General features: G+C 36.8%; 4 protein-coding genes across 10 annotated transcripts; 2 read left to right on the top strand and 2 right to left on the bottom strand.

Moving 5' to 3' along the window:
- The first annotated feature begins 125 nt into the window (after positions 1-125).
- LOC113706995 (17.3 kDa class II heat shock protein-like) lies at positions 126-1058 on the top strand. Its single transcript, XM_027229137.2, has one exon. It carries the CDS (start codon positions 395-397, stop codon positions 863-865), a length of 471 nt encoding a protein of 156 aa, XP_027084938.1. The 5' UTR covers positions 126-394; the 3' UTR covers positions 866-1058.
- Positions 1059-2292: 1234 nt separating this feature from the next.
- LOC113706176 (uncharacterized) lies at positions 2293-3432 on the bottom strand. Its single transcript, XM_027228069.2, has one exon. It carries the CDS (start codon positions 3359-3361, stop codon positions 2420-2422), a length of 942 nt encoding a protein of 313 aa, XP_027083870.2. The 5' UTR covers positions 3362-3432; the 3' UTR covers positions 2293-2419.
- Positions 3433-4486: 1054 nt separating this feature from the next.
- Positions 4487-5535, top strand: LOC113706971 (17.3 kDa class II heat shock protein-like). Its single transcript, XM_027229090.2, has one exon. It carries the CDS (start codon positions 4756-4758, stop codon positions 5224-5226), a length of 471 nt encoding a protein of 156 aa, XP_027084891.1. The 5' UTR covers positions 4487-4755; the 3' UTR covers positions 5227-5535.
- Positions 5536-5867: 332 nt separating this feature from the next.
- On the bottom strand, positions 5868-11222 carry LOC113706969 (25S rRNA (cytosine-C(5))-methyltransferase NSUN5-like). Of its 7 annotated transcripts, none has more exons than XM_027229085.2 (13): positions 10854-11222; positions 9715-9764; positions 9516-9566; positions 9197-9332; positions 8745-8830; positions 8318-8416; positions 8108-8200; positions 7873-8017; positions 7592-7653; positions 7266-7353; positions 6753-6833; positions 6353-6514; positions 5868-6183 (listed from the first exon to the last, which is right to left on the bottom strand). In XM_027229085.2, the coding sequence occupies exons 1-13, from the start codon at positions 11101-11103 to the stop codon at positions 5954-5956; spliced, it is 1533 nt and encodes a 510-aa protein (XP_027084886.1). In that variant the 5' UTR covers positions 11104-11222; the 3' UTR covers positions 5868-5953. The 7 variants fall into 7 exon arrangements, with proteins under 7 accessions (XP_027084886.1, XP_027084884.1, XP_027084885.1 ...); XM_027229083.2 differs by having other exon boundaries at positions 9715-9773; positions 10854-11221; XM_027229084.2 differs by having other exon boundaries at positions 6753-6827; positions 9715-9773; positions 10854-11220.
- Positions 11223-19221: the final 7999 nt, after the last annotated feature.

Here is a 19221-nt window from a genome sequence, read left to right as displayed (position 1 = left end):
TGACAAGTATAATTACATAAGCCTAAGGAGAACCGAGTGAAATTGTAAGAAAAATCAAGTGGTTTCCGGAATTATCCCAAATGAAAAATGATTCCGCCACGTTCTGGGACCTGGTAGAACTTCAAAGTTCAAACCCATTCAAAGCAGATCCTTCTAGAAGCCTTCCATTTCCATGGTTCCTTCTTCTTCTTTTCCCTTCTAGAAACTTCCGAATTCCAGTTTTCTACCATCCGCCACCTATATATATCTGCCAGAAATATCGCTTCTACCATCACGACTGAGCAAAAAAGGTCCCAGAGAAAACCACCCAATACACAATCATTGTCAATCCCTTTCGGAATCAAAATTCGGAAAAAGATATCCCCATCTCAAATCATCAAGCACGGAGAGAAAAATGGACGTCAGACTGCTGGGCTTAGACGCTCCACTGGTTAACGCCCTCCACCACCTAATTGACGCCGCGGATGATGGAGACAAGATTGCCAATGCACCCACAAGGACCTACGTCCGAGACGCCAAGGCCATGGCCGCCACCCCTGCCGACGTGAAGGAGTATCCCAATTCCTACGTGTTCGTTGTGGATATGCCCGGGTTGAAATCGGGGGACATCAAGGTTCAGGTGGAGGATGACAATGTGCTGGTTGTCAGCGGAGAGAGGAAGAGGGAAGAGGAGAAAGAAGGTGCCAGGTACGTGAGGATGGAGAGGAGGGTCAGCAAGTTCATGAGGAAATTCGTGCTGCCGGAGAACGCCAATACCGATGCAATTTCTGCTGTTTGCCAAGATGGGGTATTGACTGTCACCGTCCACAAATTGCCCCCTCCTGAGCCTAAGAAGCCCAAGGTTGTTGAGGTCAAGATTGCTTGAAGTTGGAAGGCCCAGCTTTACTGTTGAAAGATTTATAATTATGTCTGGCTTCTAAGATCAGATTTGGAATTGTGCTGTACTACTAGTATATGACTTCATATGGATCATCATGTTTAGGCCTCTTGTTAACGTTCCTTGTTTTTATGGGCTAAATTTTCAGTGGTGCAATAAAGTATTCTGTTGTTTTCAATAACCTGTGCTGCTGCTGTTGTCCTCTCGAATGAGAAGTCCTTGACAATTGGGACTATAATTCTTCTGGACAATTGATCTTAATTTGCTGTTTCAGAGAAAATCTGTGTTTTTGTCAAACCACTAATTCTATTCTAGTTTGTGGTTTTTGTTAGTAGCCAAGAAACTGACTACCCCCAATGCTTTTTTATCATCCACCTGACTCCCCTGCAATTTTGTTAAGGGGACTGGTGGGGAGAGCAATATCACTGCACCAAACATCAAAGAAGTCGATAAGTAGCGATATCTGCGCATTTAGTGATCCAGAAATATATACAAATTTTTTGAAGGCCATCGCTGATAATAAATCTATGAGAAATCTATGCGTATTGTGACAAATTAACATCAACAGTTATGAGTGAATGGATTGCATTTTGTAATTTCTAATTTCATGAAGATGAATATAAAGAACAGATTGTTTGATATCATATCCAGGGACGTGAAAATATGTCATTCCCATCAACTGTCTTCGTTTGTGCCACATTTTAGGCACTACACCATGAATTCAAAGGCATATATTTCGCATGAACTAGTATTTGACCTGGTGGCCAGTTCATTCCACGTCCACTAAGATGGTGAATTTGAAGATGCTTAAACAAATTGACATCCGCCATTAATCACAAGTCAGACTGAAACCAGCCATATCTTCCGAACATTCTTGGTTGCAAAACTGGCTTTGCTGTATTATAGAAGGTGGTTCGAGAATATGACCATGCCACTCCTCGGCCTGTTTAGGGCAGAGCCTTGTCATCCTCATAGACCCAACATTAGCCTTGTTGCAGATCAAACCAATGCCAATCATTACCATTACCATTTCCAATGCCAATCTTGTCAAATAATCAGCCAGAACAGCGGCTGCAGCGATGGCGGTTTCTTCCGTGGTCTGCATACGTTAATTTAAAAAGAAGAAAAGATGGAGGAAGGTAATTGAAAGCATGCATGGTATAATTACAATACCACTTCCAAATTTTGCTCCTCTTGGAGGAAAATTAATAGGCCTAGCTGCTTAGCATATTGCGCAACTTGGAATTGCAACTGTATCTGGACTCTGGAGGCGTTATACACTTATACTAGCCTTTCTTGAATCTGGACTGCCCAGTATTCATGAAAAGGTTACGGCTCAATCATCCAAAATTACGTACGATTTTAATTACTTTCTAAGGTAATTGCTCAAGGAAATTAAACCCCGGAGGCTTGAAATCAGTGGTGCACAAAGATGTTATTCGTTCAAGCATGGCAACGATTGATTTACAAGAGTAAGTCTTAGTCGCAAAGGCCACAATATAGAAAACCACAAAGTGGAACAAACCAAAAAAATAAAATTATTTATCCTGAACCTGTAACATTTTTCCTTCCCGTGAACGGTTCAAATTTATTCACTTCTTCCTTCTTGACGTCATATTTGTTTGGGGTTTCCTCATTGATCGTGTTCGAACCAAACACCATCTTCTTTCCTGGTCCTTCACAGTCACAGGTTTTCGTTGAATTCTTTTTACTGATCACATTCTTCTCCAGTTTTTCTGCTACCATATCGGACATATGTGCCAGCGGCGCCCCATCTACTCGCCTTGCTAAGCCTGAAAACGCTACAAACTTAGGCTTCTCCTCTTCAGCCTTCTGCGAGGCTTCCTTCTCAGGTTCCTTGTAATCCAAAGGAGCCGCAAAATCTACCTCACAATCCGTGTCAATGATACTAATTGCAGGGCTTGGTTCGGCCTCAAGTACGTCAATCTGAAACTTCTTCTTATCGTGAGAGATTGTGATCGTGTCTCCGGTTGTCAAACAAGCATATCTTTGGAGGGTTTTCTCCAAAACAGCTTTAGGATTGGAAAGATTGATGAAATCAGTTGTATGCGGCTGCAACTTCACGAAAGTACCCTTAGGAAGATAGACGCTCTTGAGGAGTACGAGGTCTCCTTCGAGGATCTTCAAGCTGTCCATCATCCACTGTGGAGCGAAGATTGAGCCCTCTTCCGCTGTGAACTCCAAGACTCCACAATGAGAAGTGCGGCCACCAGAATCGTCATAAATATTTTGTATAGAAAACATCATGGGGTAATGAATCCTGAGAGCAGAAAGGCAATCTAAAGCCGAAGCAGGCATCGGAATTTTGTTTCCCTCGTCGAGTTTATGTTTCTGGATTGTAGCGAAAGAATGGCAAAAGTAGTGCTGCACAAATTGATTGTATTCTCCCAAATTTGTTAGAGGAGTTGTTAGGGAGTCCATTGTCAAGCACAAGACAGCATACACGCAAGAAATCATGAACATTAACCTGCATGTACATATATATAGTGTTTACCTCTGGAAATTCGATTCCCAAACTAAGAAGGAAAAGAGAATTTGTTTCCTATACAAAGTAGGTTATTAGTAAAATTACTTCGCTTAAAAAATGAAGTTTTAGAAGTTTATCATTAAGATTTAATTAGTAGATTCATAATTTATCGATTAGGCATTGTATGTGGGGGTTTGTTGTTTAGTCGTTTCTTGATTATCAAGTCCTAGGAAGTTTCAAGTAGGTATTTATTAACGTACAATTTAGATAGGCCAAAGAGCAGAGTCAAGTTCTAAAGATTTTGCATTTATATTTTTGAAATATGAAATTATGAATTGCATTGCCAATTTATTCTCTATTTAGTTTATGATTATTGATTGTTAAAAATTTTATGTTAAATTTGTCTCAAAGTTTAATATAGAACTGAAAGCAAAAAAAAAAAAAGTGGATTAAGCGGTGAAGTCACTCTTAAATTTTGGTATTTATTTTGTGTAGAATGTTAGAACCTTTGAACCAGAAGTAGTCAGAATTCCTTCATTTGATCCACAATTAAAAAACCAAAAATTAAAAAAGAAAATTTTAAAATTTCTTCAGCAATATCTTCAACATATAGTCATTAGATGACTGAAAAATATTGAAGAATTTTGGTCGCCAAAATAGTGAAAATTCGTCTCCTATATTTGTACAAACTTTTGCAATATGTACAATTTTTCTTTCTTTTTTTGGTTTATCCTTGTAACAGTACATGTTGTACAAATTTCTAGCGCATAATATTCACAAATTTTTCCTCCAATATTATGTCCTCGTACTGTTTCGTTTGGATTGAAGAATCTAATGAAACATTTGAAATCCACCCAAATTGTTCCAATTGCTTGAATTATTTAAGAGACATTTGGGCATATAATTCACCAATTATCTAAATATATGTATAAAATTAAAATAAATTAATACTTTATAAATTTAAATACCTCTTAAATAATTTAAATAATTAGAGAAATTTGACAGTATTTTAACAAAATGCGGCCCAAATGGATTCCAAATAAGACAACAAGAGGAGAAAAATTCAAAGAGAAAGGGTACAAAAGAGAAAAGTCAACCAGAGTTTTTCTTCTAGTGGTTTCCGCCGCGTTCTGGATCAGTGTAGAAGTCGAACTCAGAAACTAGTAGAAAGAACCAGCGAATAAAAGAACTTACCAGAAACTTTCCGCGCCTTCCTTCTTTTCCCTCCCCCCTCCACAAAACTTCCAAACTGAAGTTCTTCTCCCACCTCGATATATACTCACTTCCTCTCCATTCCCTTCTCATCGAGATTACAGCAATTTTCAGATCATAGAAAAAGTGAAAAGAGGCAAATATCTCATCGAAAATATCCCAAATCAAGAAGAGAAAAATGGACGTGAGGCTAATGGGATGGGATACCCCACTCTTCCAAACCATCCAGCACATGATGGACGCCGCGGACGATGCAGACAAGACCGTCAACGCTCCGTCGAGGACCTTCGTTCGAGATGCTAAGGCAATGGCTTCCACTCCGGCTGACGTCAAGGAATATCCCAATTCCTACGCGTTCATTGTGGATATGCCGGGGTTGAAGTCGGGGGACATCAAGGTTCAGGTGGAGGAAGACAATGTGCTGATTATCAGCGGAGAGAGGAAGAGGGAAGAGGAGAAAGAAGGGGCCAAGTACGTGAGGATGGAGAGGAGGGTCGGCAAGTTCATGAGGAAGTTTGCGCTGCCGGAGAATGCCAATACCGACGCAATTTCTGCGGTGTGTCAAGATGGTGTGCTGACTGTTACCGTTCAGAAATTGCCCCCTCCTGAACCCAAGAAGGCCAAGACAATTCAGGTCCAGATTGCTTGAAAAAATTTGTGTGCATTTTGGTTGGTTGTATTGCTTTTCTTTAGTACTAGTATATATGCTCTGTTTTGGGTCTTGATGATGGGATCGGAAAATAAATGCGGGTAGGAGGAGTTTTATGGATTTATGCTGATGCTCTAATGATTTTCTGGGAATTTTCCTGAGTTTGGCTTTGTGCAGAAGGCGATGGCCTTCTTTTCTGTGTAGTACCATGATATATGGAAGTGTGATTTTACTTATCTACTACTCTACTATGAAAGTATGAATGAGAGGAGCTTTTGAGTTTCCAAATATTTTGGGGGCCGCAATGAATTTGATCTTTGGATGTTATTGATTACTTTCAGTATTATTATTTTGGGCTAGATAAATATATTCCTCAAATTTTGCCTCAAAAAACAAATATATTCTTCAATCTACTGCAGCATATCATGGAAAGGAATCAAAGGAAGAAAGCCTTGCGTCCACGGTGGTGACCGAAATTAAAATTATGTAAATTTTACAACAATAATAATGATAATAATGGAAAGTCTTGTGGCGTTTTGAAATTCTCCCCCCCCCCCCCCCCCCCCCAAAAAAAAAAAAAAAAAAAAAAGGCCAAGGAAAGATGCAATTCTTGGAGCAGTCTATTTACAGCTGAAGGAGGATTGAAGACAATGAAAAAATAATAATTAGAAGAGAAAGGCAAAGAGAGATGTATACAATGAGTGTAGCATGTCACAAGTCTAATGCATTATCTCTGTTTCTTGAAGCGAAATTGAGGATATAACAACATTCTGAACCTGTTGTTAAAGAAATAATTTACAAAGTCCATCTTCTTCCTCAAAAATCTCTTGCTCCTGTATCTTTCGCAAGTTTCCCTTTCTGCATATCCTTCAGGTCTTTTATCTGCTTTTCGTACAAACAGTGCAATGAAGAACCCCTCTCCGTCTTCCACCAAGTCGGTCCGCAGCAAATGTTGAGCTGCCAGATGAACCGATTAGAAGATAGGAATTAGCAGGTGATAGTTTATATTAATATGACAATCATATGCTCAACTTCAAGGTTTCCATTCATTTATCAGAAAAGTTGCCACCCACAAAGCTCAACCAGTGTGTATCTTATGGAGAAAAATTGGACTTCAAGCACTTACATCCATCAAGAACTGGGAGGCCACGCCGAGGCCACTGGGGATGAACTGGTGCAAGTTGAAAACCATGAGATGCTGCAAGGGGTAAAACAGATTTGACAACGTCTTCATTTTCAATCTGGTGGATGGAACATGTGCTGTAAACAATTCTCTCGGCTGCTGGAACTGGAAAAATGTAAAACGATGCCATCATCATCCAGCAGAATGGCATGGAATACATAACTAAAAGTGGCTGAATGCCAATTGTAGATGCATTGCAAAATGCACTTAATAGCATCTGCCAAGAATGTTGGCCCAAAATTTTTAGGACTCTCTTGGAAGTTTTGATGGGAATAGCCGACCTTGAAGAGTACGAGTATGCAAGGTGAATTGGAGTGCAGGATGTAGCTGAACAAGAACTTACATGAAAATGCATGTTCCAAAGCCTTCTTCTGAAAAGCAGCAAGCTTCATCAGCCTATCACTGTTGCCAGTATCATCTAATACTTGTAAAGGAAGAGGTAAGCGTGAGGTATAATATAGCATGAATGCACTTGTAGAAAAGCCAGAGTAATTCTCTGCGCAGAATAAGCACAAAGATCTAAAGAAAACTGACATGTAAACTAGAGCTAAGAGACACAGATATTATCTGCTAACCAAACATACCCGCATCCTTTGGACTAACAACCAAAATACTCTGGGTAAAGGGTAGCATAAATTTGAGGCAACAAGAATAAAATAATAGTTACGGACAATCCTATATTCCTTGAAATTTGATAATAAACTCAAGATCCTGGGAAACAAAATGCCAACGGGGGAGAAGCACGCAATGGGGGTTTAATTGTTTTTCCTTTCAAATATAGCTTAATACACAAGAAAGAGAGGAATGCAGAAAGAAAATAGCCAGTAGCTGAGTATGAGCTCAGCCGCTTGCTTACCTGCAGCATATGATGGAAGCAGATGATCTAGCCTGTCAATGGCAGTACCAGATCCTGAACATGATGGATCTAAAAGTATGGCTCGAATCTGCAATACAGTCAACAATCAAACGACAAACCCATTTTGAAGCAATACAGCAGATGTAGAGATAAGAAACAAAAACATACAAACTACAAATATCTGGTGGAGAAAACAGAATTGAATTTCGGCATATCATACAACAAATAGAAGACTAGATGTCCAGTTAATTCAATAAGAATGTCCATTCCTTCAGTATCAGGTACGTATATTTGTGCAAAAGTACAAAGAAAAGAATAACAATTACCTTTGAGCAATGAGGCTCTTCAGGATTCAATTTCAAGAAGTCTTCATGTTTAACTTTGACATCTGGGCCAAGTTAAGTTTTGTAAATGTGAATATTAAGTAATGAAAAAAATGAGTCACTCGCAATGAACATCAGTTCCAATTCCATTTTAAAATGTGAAGTTTTGGAGAGAAGCAATTTAAGGAGAATACAACACAAAAACAAGCACAACTGCCAAGCTGGCTTTCCATTTGCTAAATGCCAGGCCAGATGGAGAATATGAAAAACCATTTAAAGGATACTGGTAGCACCAGCAAGTCTGACGGTAGCTTCTAATCGTTTTACTCTCTGCTTATCAAGTTCACAAGCTATTATTTTCCCCTTTCCCTTCATAATAGCAGCTAGATGAACAGTTTTGTTTCCAGGTGCAGAGCATGCATCAAGAACCTTCACCATTATCAAGCAAAATTCATAATGCAAAAAAGAGAAATGAGAATCAAGGCTTCGAAAAAAATCAAAGCAATTGCACATGCATACATCTGAAGGAATTAACTCTTCAGTGCTGAGTAAACTCACCCACCATCCTGGTTTAGGCTCGAGTGCTGCTGCAACCATGGAACTTGCTCTGCCCTAGTATCCATAGAAAAGGAGAATACCAGCTTGACTCAGTGAAAGAGCAGTTAAGATATATGTCTCCTAGAAAATTTTTATATTTAATGAGGTAAGACCGATGAAGCTAAGCCTTACCTGCATAAAAATACTTCCATTTAATACCAATGGATGTTTATGCAAATCAGTACTTGGTGGTAGCTTTAGCAAACCAGGTACCATGTCATCCTTGTCAACCTATACATTTTAGTCAATAGATCAAAAGACTAGCAGAAAATATATTTTGTAAGGACTGTAAAGAAAATGATTCTTTCTCTAAAATTCTGATACGATACTTCCGCGATACGTTTTTGGATCTTTCCACATTTTTATTTCAATACCAGAGACGTGAAGTTCAAATATAAATTCATTTCTAGCATTAGCATGCATGCTATTGAACCCAAGTTGTAATGCAAATATCACGCTCAATATGACACCTATAAACTTGCACCAAACCCCAGATCAGAAGCTAAAAAAGAAAAGTAACATGGAAAAATCATTAACTCGGTTAAGTTGAAGATTTTACCGCATACTGTTTAGTCAACTCAAGTATAGCAGACTCCACATCCATTTTCAGAGTATTTACACGAACATAACGTGGTTTTGGCATATCTGCAGCCAACATTTCCAAAAAAATTCAGACAGGCGTCAAACAAGAAGAAATTAATGTCATAGCATAGCTCAAGAAAATGTATCCGTCATTTCTAATTTTGACATAATAAAACAACGTCATTTAACCACAAGTAAGATGTTCATATTTAGATGGTAATTGTTTGCAGAAAAGATCAGCCATAAACCCCTTTTTTCCTTTCTTTATAAGTATAAATCAACAAAAATAATTTTGCAGTAGAAGCATATTCATTGCTTGTTAATAACTGACTTTTACATCTGTTGTTTCACCTAAAACACGTGGAAAGTAGCATGCATCTCAATAAAACAGAGAGTTAGCACAGGAAGAAACGCAGTCAAAATACACACCAGATATTTTGCATTGAGGCATCAATTCTTTTATGTGCTTCACTCTCTTTTTCTCTAAAAGATGAACCAAAGCTGACCGTAATTTATCTTTCCTGGACAAGAGAAGCTTTTCTGCATCCCCAGTTGCTGAAGACTCCTATGGAGAGAAAAATGATCTACAAATTAGGGAAGCAGAAAAATGTAATTTAGGAGCAGAATGTAGGAAGCAGAGAGATTCCATGTAGATGTGAAAAATGCATGGACGTGGAAAAAGGGCAACAGCAGACATGCCTATTCTCCATTGGAAACAAGAAAAAGAATAATCTTACTCAATACCTACCTTACCAAAGAGGATATCATATGCAATTACACATAGTAACTCTTCTTGTCTCTGCAAAACCAATTTTTAGTTTCAGTTACATTTGTCATTGTGCTACAAACTATTTTTAGAAACGGTGCCAGATGGGAGAGGACGCTTAATGAACTGCAACCCTATTATTATAAATATTAAGTATGACCAGTAGAAAAGCTTCACATACCTTCCACTTGCTATTCAATACATTAGTGGCTCGCAAAACATCTTTGATAACTGGGAGATCTATTCAAGAACAAATCCAGTCAGAAATAAATTTATCTCACACAATTAGGCACAATAAAGTTTCCTTTCAAAAGTAATGGATTTATATCTGTAAGGAACCTTTTTCCCTAGTTCCCAACATTCGAAAACAGAGTTTACCATCCTATGAGATCTAGTTCACAAAATGGATTCAATTGCCACATCCATCAGATGCGTGTTGCCTCTTACAAACTTAAGCCTTGATCCCTTAGAGAAGTTGACCGCAAACCAATACACAATCCAATATATCTACTTAATGAAAATCTACAAATTAAGCAGTCATTAAACTTAACCAAGATGAAGGACACTAATGCTATATGTCAACACTATAAATCCAGCTACAGCGTATTACTCAGATTCTAAATTCTCAGGATAGTGAAGGGCTCAGTCTACAACATTTGCCCTCTCAGGTTAATAGTATTGTGGCCACTTCAAGTGAAAATATAGGTTGATCGCTATTTTATCATGCACCTGAAAACAGTGAAGATAAAAATTCCAGATCTATAAACAGTGTATTTCTGATAAAAGTTTCATCCAATTGTCCAATAACTAAAATCCAACTTTTCTTTTTTGCTTTTGAACTTTTCTCCTAGGCAATATCCGAAACCATTTAGTCTCACTTTTAAACAAGAAGTGATTTTAGCTACACTAGCACTAACATATGATATAACCAACCCATTACATGAAAAGTAATAAGTGCATCCATTTATGCGGGTAGATAATACGCACTTGTTACTTATCATACGAGAGGCAGTAGCACGTGAAAATGTCTATACAAATCTTAAACCACAAGGAATCATTGTTAGACTAACTATAGTCAAAAACATGTATGCCAACTCATTTATCACTTAAAGAAGATAAGATCAAGCTAATGTCTTTCTAAAATCTACAGGGAAAAAAATTCAAGCTTTCAGCATAATTAGACTAATCCCATAAATACCCATTTCTGCTGCAGAAATTTAATAGGACGAAGACAAATCCCATATTCAAATTTCATCAGTAGGATTAGAAAAATGAAAACTGGGAGGGCATAATGAAAAGCAGTGCTGGTTGCTGACTTACGCTTGAGGGTTTCACAAACCAAAGCAAAGGTGGCTCTTTTGTTCCTGATGGAAGGGCTATAAACCAGTGACTTAATGGACCCCACAGCTCGCCGGCGGGCGTCCCCTTCAAGCACGGTGCGCAAGACCTTAGCCGCCTCCCTCCTGGCGAAGTAAGCCGACCTCTCGGCTCCTCTCAACGGTTTATCTCCTCCGTTCGGCTTCCTAGATGCAGCTGTTTGTTTCTTCGCCGGCCGATCCTTCCTTGCCATCGGCTCTAGCTTCCCGGCTTCTGTGACTGCGGAGTCGAGCTTCGGAGAAAGTCTGGGGGAATTTGGATTTCGTGAGAATTCGAGGAAAAGCCCAAGAAGACTCAGGCCCAGCTGTGTCTGTTGCTATCCAACGGGCCTTCTCCAAAATAAAAGGTGCATCTAACGGGCCTTGTTTTGGATTGTCTATTGTCTCATGGGCACATGAATTTAAAAAATAAAATAAAATAAAAGTCCCCTGTCCACCCCCCCGGCCCTCTCCCCGTCTTTCCCCGGGTGGCAAATCTTTTTTTTTTTTACAGCTCTATTTTCCCTCATACAAAACTAAGAAGCAAAATGTAATTTTTTATGACACTTGCAATATCATTTATATTACATGGTCTTCATTTATTATACAATACAATTTTAAAAAAAAAGATAATAAAAGTGTTATTATAAAAAAAAAAAAAAAAGTGAAGTGCAAATTATAACATTTCCCATTTACAAAGCCAACTATCTTCAGGGTGATGGAATATGTTTGAAATTGTGGTGACGAGTGACTATTTTTAGATTGTAAAGTTTTTTCTCAATTTTTAGATTAATAGCTTTTAATTAACACAATAAAAAGATTTCTGAAATATTTCATTTACGAATTCCTTTTTAAGTTTAAGCGAGCGTTGTAAAGTTTCTTGTAAAACCAAAAAAGTTTTATCAAAGGCTAAAACTCAAGCTCTTAAGTGCGATTAATCAAAGCTCATGTGAGCTGAACTTGATAAATCGCCAATTAGTAAGCAAAGCTTGATTACATTTCAGCAGCTTAAAAGGCTATAATCTACTTTCTCTTTTGTGTCTGGGAGGGATAGCTGATAATGCCAGCTAAATATGCGATTAGGCTAGTAAAAAGGCTGAAATTCAGTAACTTCTTGTTTGGATTGCATTTTTTTTAAAAAAAAAAAAAATTACGGTAACGGGTTGATATTCGTGAGATAAAAAGGCCTTGTTTGGATTGCTCGTTTCCGTCGAAAAATATTATCGTTTTCCGTGATCACATTTTCCTATCACCTTTTTCCCTCACACATATCAAATTGCTACAGTAATTTTTCCATGAAAAATGACAGAAAATGCAATTCAAACACAACCAAAAGATGATTGATGATTGAAAATGTGTTTACAGAAAACATAGTAATTTTTTCAAAAAAAAACACACTTGACAGCTCGCCAACATTAATATATTTGTTATGACTTTCATAGCTCCTCCAATCAATCAGAAACGTTGGAGTGCATTTGAAGAAATTCTAAGATGCCCGCCCCAAGCTTTTGTGCTGAAAGCTTTTTCTGTTCATGTCCTTCCTCCTCGATTTCATTTTGTTGTTTTAACTTTTTATGTAGATAAACTAAACAAACTAGTAAAGTGTATCATTTCATTTGTTTGCTGTGGCTGGTACGGGAAGAGAACCTTTTTTTTGTACCATAGTGGGAGCCAAGGGCGCTTTTAAAAGCAGCTCCAGGTGTACTTTTCTTTTCCTTATATAGTATTTGGCTAACAAAAAAAAAAAAAAAGGTTCGAGTTTTAGACGCCAGGAAGATGACTCGAAAGAACCACTGAGCCACCAAAGAGCAAGGAGGCACTTAAATCCCTCCTTGAATTATAGGTGATAGTTCAAATTTCGTCTGCAGCGAAAAAAATTTAAGGGTTGTGCCATAGCACTCCCTTGATCTAGTTGGATCTGTATACCCACTAGCTCCTACCACAGCCTCTTTAGGCTTCCCCTCCCCCTAAATTAGAATAGAGTAAGTTATACAAATGTATCGTGACTGACAAAAAAAAAAAAAAAAGATAGCCCGAAAGAACTTCATGACCCACCTGACTCGTTCTTATTGGGCAACCTCTCGTTTGTTGCTCCAAACCTAATTGCAGTAGACAGACTCTTAGTGCTGCTTCCTTTCAAAACGCATTTAAACTCAAGTGTTTGGTCATTAGTCAGTCAAACATGATGGAAAGTGACATTGGACAGTTACTTATCTGTGAAAAAAAAATTATTTTTTAATCATATTTTTATCTCACGTATATCATAAAAAAATATTATTTTTTAAAAAATTATTTCAAATAATCTATTATCCAAACACACTGCTCATGTTTCAGTATTATTGTTTAAATTATTTTGAAACGAATAGACCAATCATGTATTGAGATACAAAGCATATCACTTTGAAGCTTCGTCTTACACACACACTCTTTCTCTCTATCTCTCTATCTCTCTCACACACACACATATATATATTTTTTTATATATATAATGAGGCAATATCTTTAAGTGCAAAAAAAAAAAATGAACAAGAACTTACGAGCAAATGTCTGAAAGGTTAAAATTGGCATTCTAGTAATGTGAATTAATGCTTATAAGCCGCTCTTGCTGATTCTCCGTATGGTAGGAGTCTTGAAACAAATAAGTACCAATTGGCATTGCTAGGGCATAAATATGCTCTGCGGTCTCAACGCACAAATATTAATTAGACGATTTCCACTTTGAAGACTGGGCAACGCAATTGACTCATAAAGTGATTCGAGAACATTGTACAGGTCACCAATCTAGCTAGGGTCACCAAGACCTTGTGCAAGACCTAGGAGTCCACTGTTGCAAGCAATCGATGACAAAGACCACAAAAAGACCCGAAATTAAGACCGAAGAATAAGGGGGTCAGAAACCATTGAGGCCCTCGCTGGCCTTTCCACACCACATCCCACATCGATCCTCGAGAGGTTAAGTTATTAGTTCTCTGGATGATCTTAAAGAATTGGCCGGCCTTTGAGGTAAACACTTAGGATTTAGGGTAGGGATGGCAATGGAGGCAGGTGCCCGCTCCGCAGGGGTAGAAATGAGGCGAGGGATGGGGCGGAGATGGGGGCGAAATATTTACCCCCGCCTTAAAACGGGGCGGGGGATGGGGCAACGTACACCCGCCCCATCCCCCGTCCCGTCCCCCGCATAAATATATATATATATATATATATATATATATGATGTTTGTCTAAAATCTTTAATGAAAATATAAATACGAGAGTCTAATGGAACAAGAATTCTTTCCATGGCCTATGATATCGTTTATAAGCAGTTCCAACAATCATGGGTTTATTTTTCCCTTCATTTGTTGATTTTCTCTTTTATGTTTTCCATTGATCTTTGCCTTTTGTTATTTCTGGATTTTAACTATTCTTGGTATTTTTAGTTAGTATTTGGGAATTCTTTCTCTCTCCTGTTAGTTCTCAAAAATGTTTGGACATATAAGAAGAGTTTTGCTTTTTGTAAGTTGATTTCTTTACTCGTGGGGGACCACGGGGGAAACGGGGCGGGGGCGGGGGCGGGGGCGGGGCTGGGGATCGGGGGCAAGGGACGGGGGATAGGGCGGGGGACGGGGGGAGTTATTTGACAACGGGACAGGGGATGGGGGAAGGATCCCCCGCCCCACCCCCGCCCCATTGCCATCCCTAATTCAGGATTAGTAATTTAATTCTGATTTCTTCGTTGAAAGAAACTATTGAGGCGTTTGATTGACCCAGAAATGAGCCAATTAAGACAGAAAATTCATTCAAAACGTCCCTCACATTTTAAAAAATGAAGTCAATTATTTTCATCCCTCATTTTTAAATGTATAATTTTACATTTTTTTATAAATTCACATTGATCAAATTTAGTCTTTACTTAGATTTCCGACTAGTTTTTTATCAAAATCCAATACGTCCCTCGCACGTGATTATTTTTTAAGGATAAAATTATCAAATCAAATATTACATAATCCAATTCATTGTCTCTCACATTTCACAAAATGAATTTTTTCTTCCCTAACATTTTACAAAATAAATTATTTAGTCCCTCATATTTCATAAAATGAATTTTTCCATCCCTCACATTTTTCAAAATGGATTTTTTTCATTTCTCATTAATCATGTGTATGAATAATTTTTTTTCGTTAAACCCATGTATATATCTATTTAATTTTACCTGAATAGTACAAATACCATAAAATATATCTCTATTTAATTTTACTTGAACAAACTAATCGTTGTTGTACGCATGCTATTCAATAGATATATACAAGGGTTTAAAATTAACAAATTTGTTTTAAATCCATGTATATATCTCTATGATTTCACCATGTGAACCTATTCAATATTTGTGACCTATTTCTTTTGGTAATAATTTATTTATTGACTTGTATAATAAGGTCATCTACTTAATAGGTCATAATTCAAATTTTATAGTCATGCTAACACATTGTAGTTTAAATTTGAAATTTCTACTAGCTACTTTTAAAATCAACAGTTGAATTATTTGCCTTGTGATTTTTTTTTAAATTTAAAAATGACAATCCCTTATTTCTTTTTTGACATATTTTTCCTTGTTTATTTTTTTTATCCAAATTTAATTCGATATAAACATTCAATAATGGTTATAATTAAATATCTTCTTTGTTTTCAATTTTCAAGTAAAAAGAAATAATATATGAGTGAAAAACTAATAATTTTTTTAAATTCATGTAAATATCTATTTGATTTTACCTGAATACTACGAAAATAGAGATATTTACATATTATTTATATTGTTCAAGCGAAATCAAATAAAAATATATTATAACTATTCATACTGCTCAAATAAAATTAAATAGATATATACATGGATTTAAAGAAAATTATTCGCACATATAACCAATGAAAGATGAAAAAAATTCATTTTGTGAAATGTAATTGACGAAACAATTCATTTTATGAAATGCGAAGGACTATAAATCCAATTATGTAAAATTTGATCTGACAATTTTATCACTAAAAAAATTTCGATAAAAAATTAGTTGAAAACCTAAGTAGGGACAAAATTGAATCAATGTGAATTTGTAAGGGATCCAAAATTATATATTTAAAAATAAGGGATGAAAAAAGTTATTTTACAAAATGTGAGCAACGTTTTGAACGATTTTCTCATTAAAACAAATTGAAACATAAGTGGCAATAATTAGCTTCTAGGCTCATTATTTAATTCTTTCTAGGTCTCGCCAAGTACTTCTGAATATGGAAAAGGTGTTTATGGGAGTGTGTATAATAGTAAATTTCTTTTTCCTTTAAAGAAAAGTTTGGATGAGAACATATTTTCGAGATCATAGATTTTCTTCACGAAAATTCTTACAAATCATCTAACAATATTAATATAGCCCTCACATCGACGAGAGCATCTGCACAAAGTAAGAGCGTACAACAGTAAGTCGAATGTGCACAAAGTGTTCCATGATACTCCCGCTTTATCCTGCTGCATATGAATACAGAACGAGTCTTGGTTGACTTATAAGAGAAAGAATTAGTTAACTTTTACAGATCCTTTGCCTTTTGTGTGACCTCATATGTAATGACGTCAAGAAAAAGAGTGACCCAACCAAGTGAAAACCACTGTTCCTTTTTTTCCCCTTTTTTTTGGGGGCATACAAGGGGGCTTGGAAATCCGGCCCTTGCGGTGAAACGTATCTGGGAGTAGTAGCACCCATTACCTCAAAAGCTAACAAATTCCTCCGGGATTCTGGTGGACTTGCAAAAAAATCACGGTTCCATTTGAGGCTAGAATCAACGCACATATTCGACAAGAGTGAAAACATTTCCCATAATTGAAACACAGCATTGATTGATGAGACAATGGCAAAATGCAAAAAAATGAAAAATTGCCGGGTTGGATTGTTATCCTCTGGAGTTTTTGTAAAAAGATGTATTATAACGATTTCATATATGTAAGATAAAAAGATAATTGAAATATATGTTCATGAAAAAACACGTAAAAGATTTTTTGAAAAAAAAAATGACGATCCAAACAAGATAACTAGCTTGACTTGTACTCCTAAAGTTTCCCGACTCTTACCTTACATTCTCACATTTTTATTTGTTCTCACTGTTCTAAAAAGAGAGGCTACTTGATCTTTATATTTGTCTCAAATTATAGGCACAAATTTTTTTGATGGCAAGTTAACTTACGACTTTACTAATATGCCCATATTTAAGTAAATTTTTTGACAACAAACACGAGCCTTCTACTAATAAAGAGCGGTAAGTTCCTAGAATAATTAAGAACATCAACCGCTAGTTTAAATAGAATAACAATAAAATGAGTCATATTATATTAATAGAAGTGTATAAGAGAGTTGATAAGGCCTTACTTTAATAGCGAAGATTGAGATTCTAAAAGTTACAAAAAAAATTTTTCAAATTTCCCTTTTCATTCTCCATGTTTAAATCCTAGCCCTTAAAATAAAATAAAAAAAGGAGGAGGAGTAGAAGAAGAAGTGTATTGAACCTCTCCCAATGTAAGACAGGAGCAGCACTTTCTTACACCTTAAGTCATAAGATGTCTTAAAATATCTCAACCATGGAAAAATAAATGAAAGTTGACTGAACACGTCGGTCTTCCTACTCAGTTTTCACGCTATCCAAAAATGACCATGCAAGTAAATGTTCGTCCCACCGAGGATCTGCGTACCTGTTAGTCCATAATATAAGTTTTTTTAGGCTTTTTCTTTCCTGTAGCGTAGAGATAGAATAAGTTATACAATAGTTATCGTTTCAATAAAAAAAATAAATGTTCGTTTCATCAATTTTTTTTTTATCATTAGCCATTACGTTATTTTGGAGTTTGTGTTACCAACTTAACATTATGGTCTAAAACAGCCATAAAGTAGCTTGGATTGGAAATTATAATTTGTGGGCATTAGTCCAATTTTTAGTTTAAAAAAGGTTATGGATCATGTGCTTTAAGGTTACAAATTAATAAGAGGATTACTTCTATAAGCAATTAAATGAAGTGAGATAACACGAGCTGCGAATATTATAATATACGTCGTGATCAGCATGTTAATCTCAATACTTTGCATATACCAAAGGGACCTTCTAGTGTTCTTGCCAGTTGCCACTATCAGGCTGCAAGGATGTTTGACAAGGACTAGCTCCAAACTCACAAAACCCTTCATTCTTCGAGGTTCTTTCTTCTTGTTCCTTCAATTATTCATGCTTGTATCAGTATACTGCGTTGATTCATCATTTCACTTACCTTTATCATCCTGATTACGTACGTTTACATTGTCAACTAGCACTGCAATTAATCACGCCTGACTTGGCAAAACTTATTCAGCCATAAAAGCCCAGAATTGGTCACCATTCTTGGATCGTCTTAAATATATATGTTACAGAGATATGTTTGTATCCTTCACGTATGAAAAAGTCATGAGGCAATGGCTGTCATAATAAGAGTAAAGAAAGGGGACAGGAGGCAATGAGCAAGTGCAATGATCCCAGAAAGGCCAGCAGGTACCGTACCATAAGGCTGTGTTGTTACGTGTAGAGCTGAACGATGCCACACTGATAGAGGAAGGGTGGTTAATTACCTTATGAGATAGGATAGGAGCTCACCTTCAAAAGATAGAGGCATCCTAAAAGAGTAAAACAATAGAAATGAAGAAAAATACATAGGGGACATACATATAGATTCAAAAGAAAAAAAAATACATAGCTAGGGATATATATATATATATATATATATATACATATATATAGAGAGAGAGAGAGAGAGATTCAAGCGGTTTATAATAACTTCACCATAAGTAAATAGACTAAAGTCTTTCGTGAGGGTATCTATCTATTATCAGATTCATCATGTCTAACTCTACAAAAGAAAAAAGGTGGAAAAAAAAAAGGGACAGAGACCATTTCTTGGTCTGGCTAGGGACTTGTGACAATTAAAGGAGGCTAACTAAAGAACGTGAGGAAGAATCCAATTCTAGGGTAGGATTGACTCCCAAACCTGATTTAATGCCTCATGACCGACCGAAGAGGCCAAATCAAGGGAAGTAAATGGCCATTTTGGCTATGAGCTGGGAGGTCCTTTGCCCATAGTGCATGAACTGGTGGTGCCCTTACATATGATCACTATTCATATTGTAAATAAGACTTTTTAAGGCACCATGTATAGCATGATCATAATTCACATTGTTGACTTTTGAGCTGTATTCATCCCCCTCAATTGTAGATAAATTTGGTCTAAGCACGAGACTGCGAGCGAGGGAAAAAAAAATCACAAATTCACATCTGCTCCAAATCCGAGCCCAAAGCCAAGG

The sequence above is a fragment of the Coffea arabica genome, chromosome 8c (assembly GCF_036785885.1).
Source record: "Coffea arabica cultivar ET-39 chromosome 8c, Coffea Arabica ET-39 HiFi, whole genome shotgun sequence".
In the NCBI taxonomy this organism is placed as follows: Eukaryota; Viridiplantae; Streptophyta; class Magnoliopsida; order Gentianales; family Rubiaceae; genus Coffea; species Coffea arabica.
The sequence above is the reverse complement of the archived record's forward strand: the minus strand, read 5'-3'. Positions and strand labels throughout refer to the sequence as shown.

Coding starts and splice junctions, on each gene's coding strand:
- LOC113706969 (XM_027229083.2), bottom strand. CDS start 11,103: ATGGCAAGGAAGGATCGGCCGGCGAAGAAACAAACAGCTGCATCTAGG. Junction 7,654..7,872: donor CAGACTTGCTGGTGCTACCA/GTATCCTTTAAA, acceptor AACTTGGCCCAG/ATGTCAAAGTTAAACATGAA. Junction 6,515..6,752: donor TTTGGAACATGCATTTTCAT/GTAAGTTCTTGT, acceptor ACATTTTTCCAG/TTCCAGCAGCCGAGAGAATT.
- LOC113706176 (XM_027228069.2), bottom strand. CDS start 3,361: ATGTTCATGATTTCTTGCGTGTATGCTGTCTTGTGCTTGACAATGGAC.
- LOC113706971 (XM_027229090.2), top strand. CDS start 4,756: ATGGACGTGAGGCTAATGGGATGGGATACCCCACTCTTCCAAACCATC.
- LOC113706995 (XM_027229137.2), top strand. CDS start 395: ATGGACGTCAGACTGCTGGGCTTAGACGCTCCACTGGTTAACGCCCTC.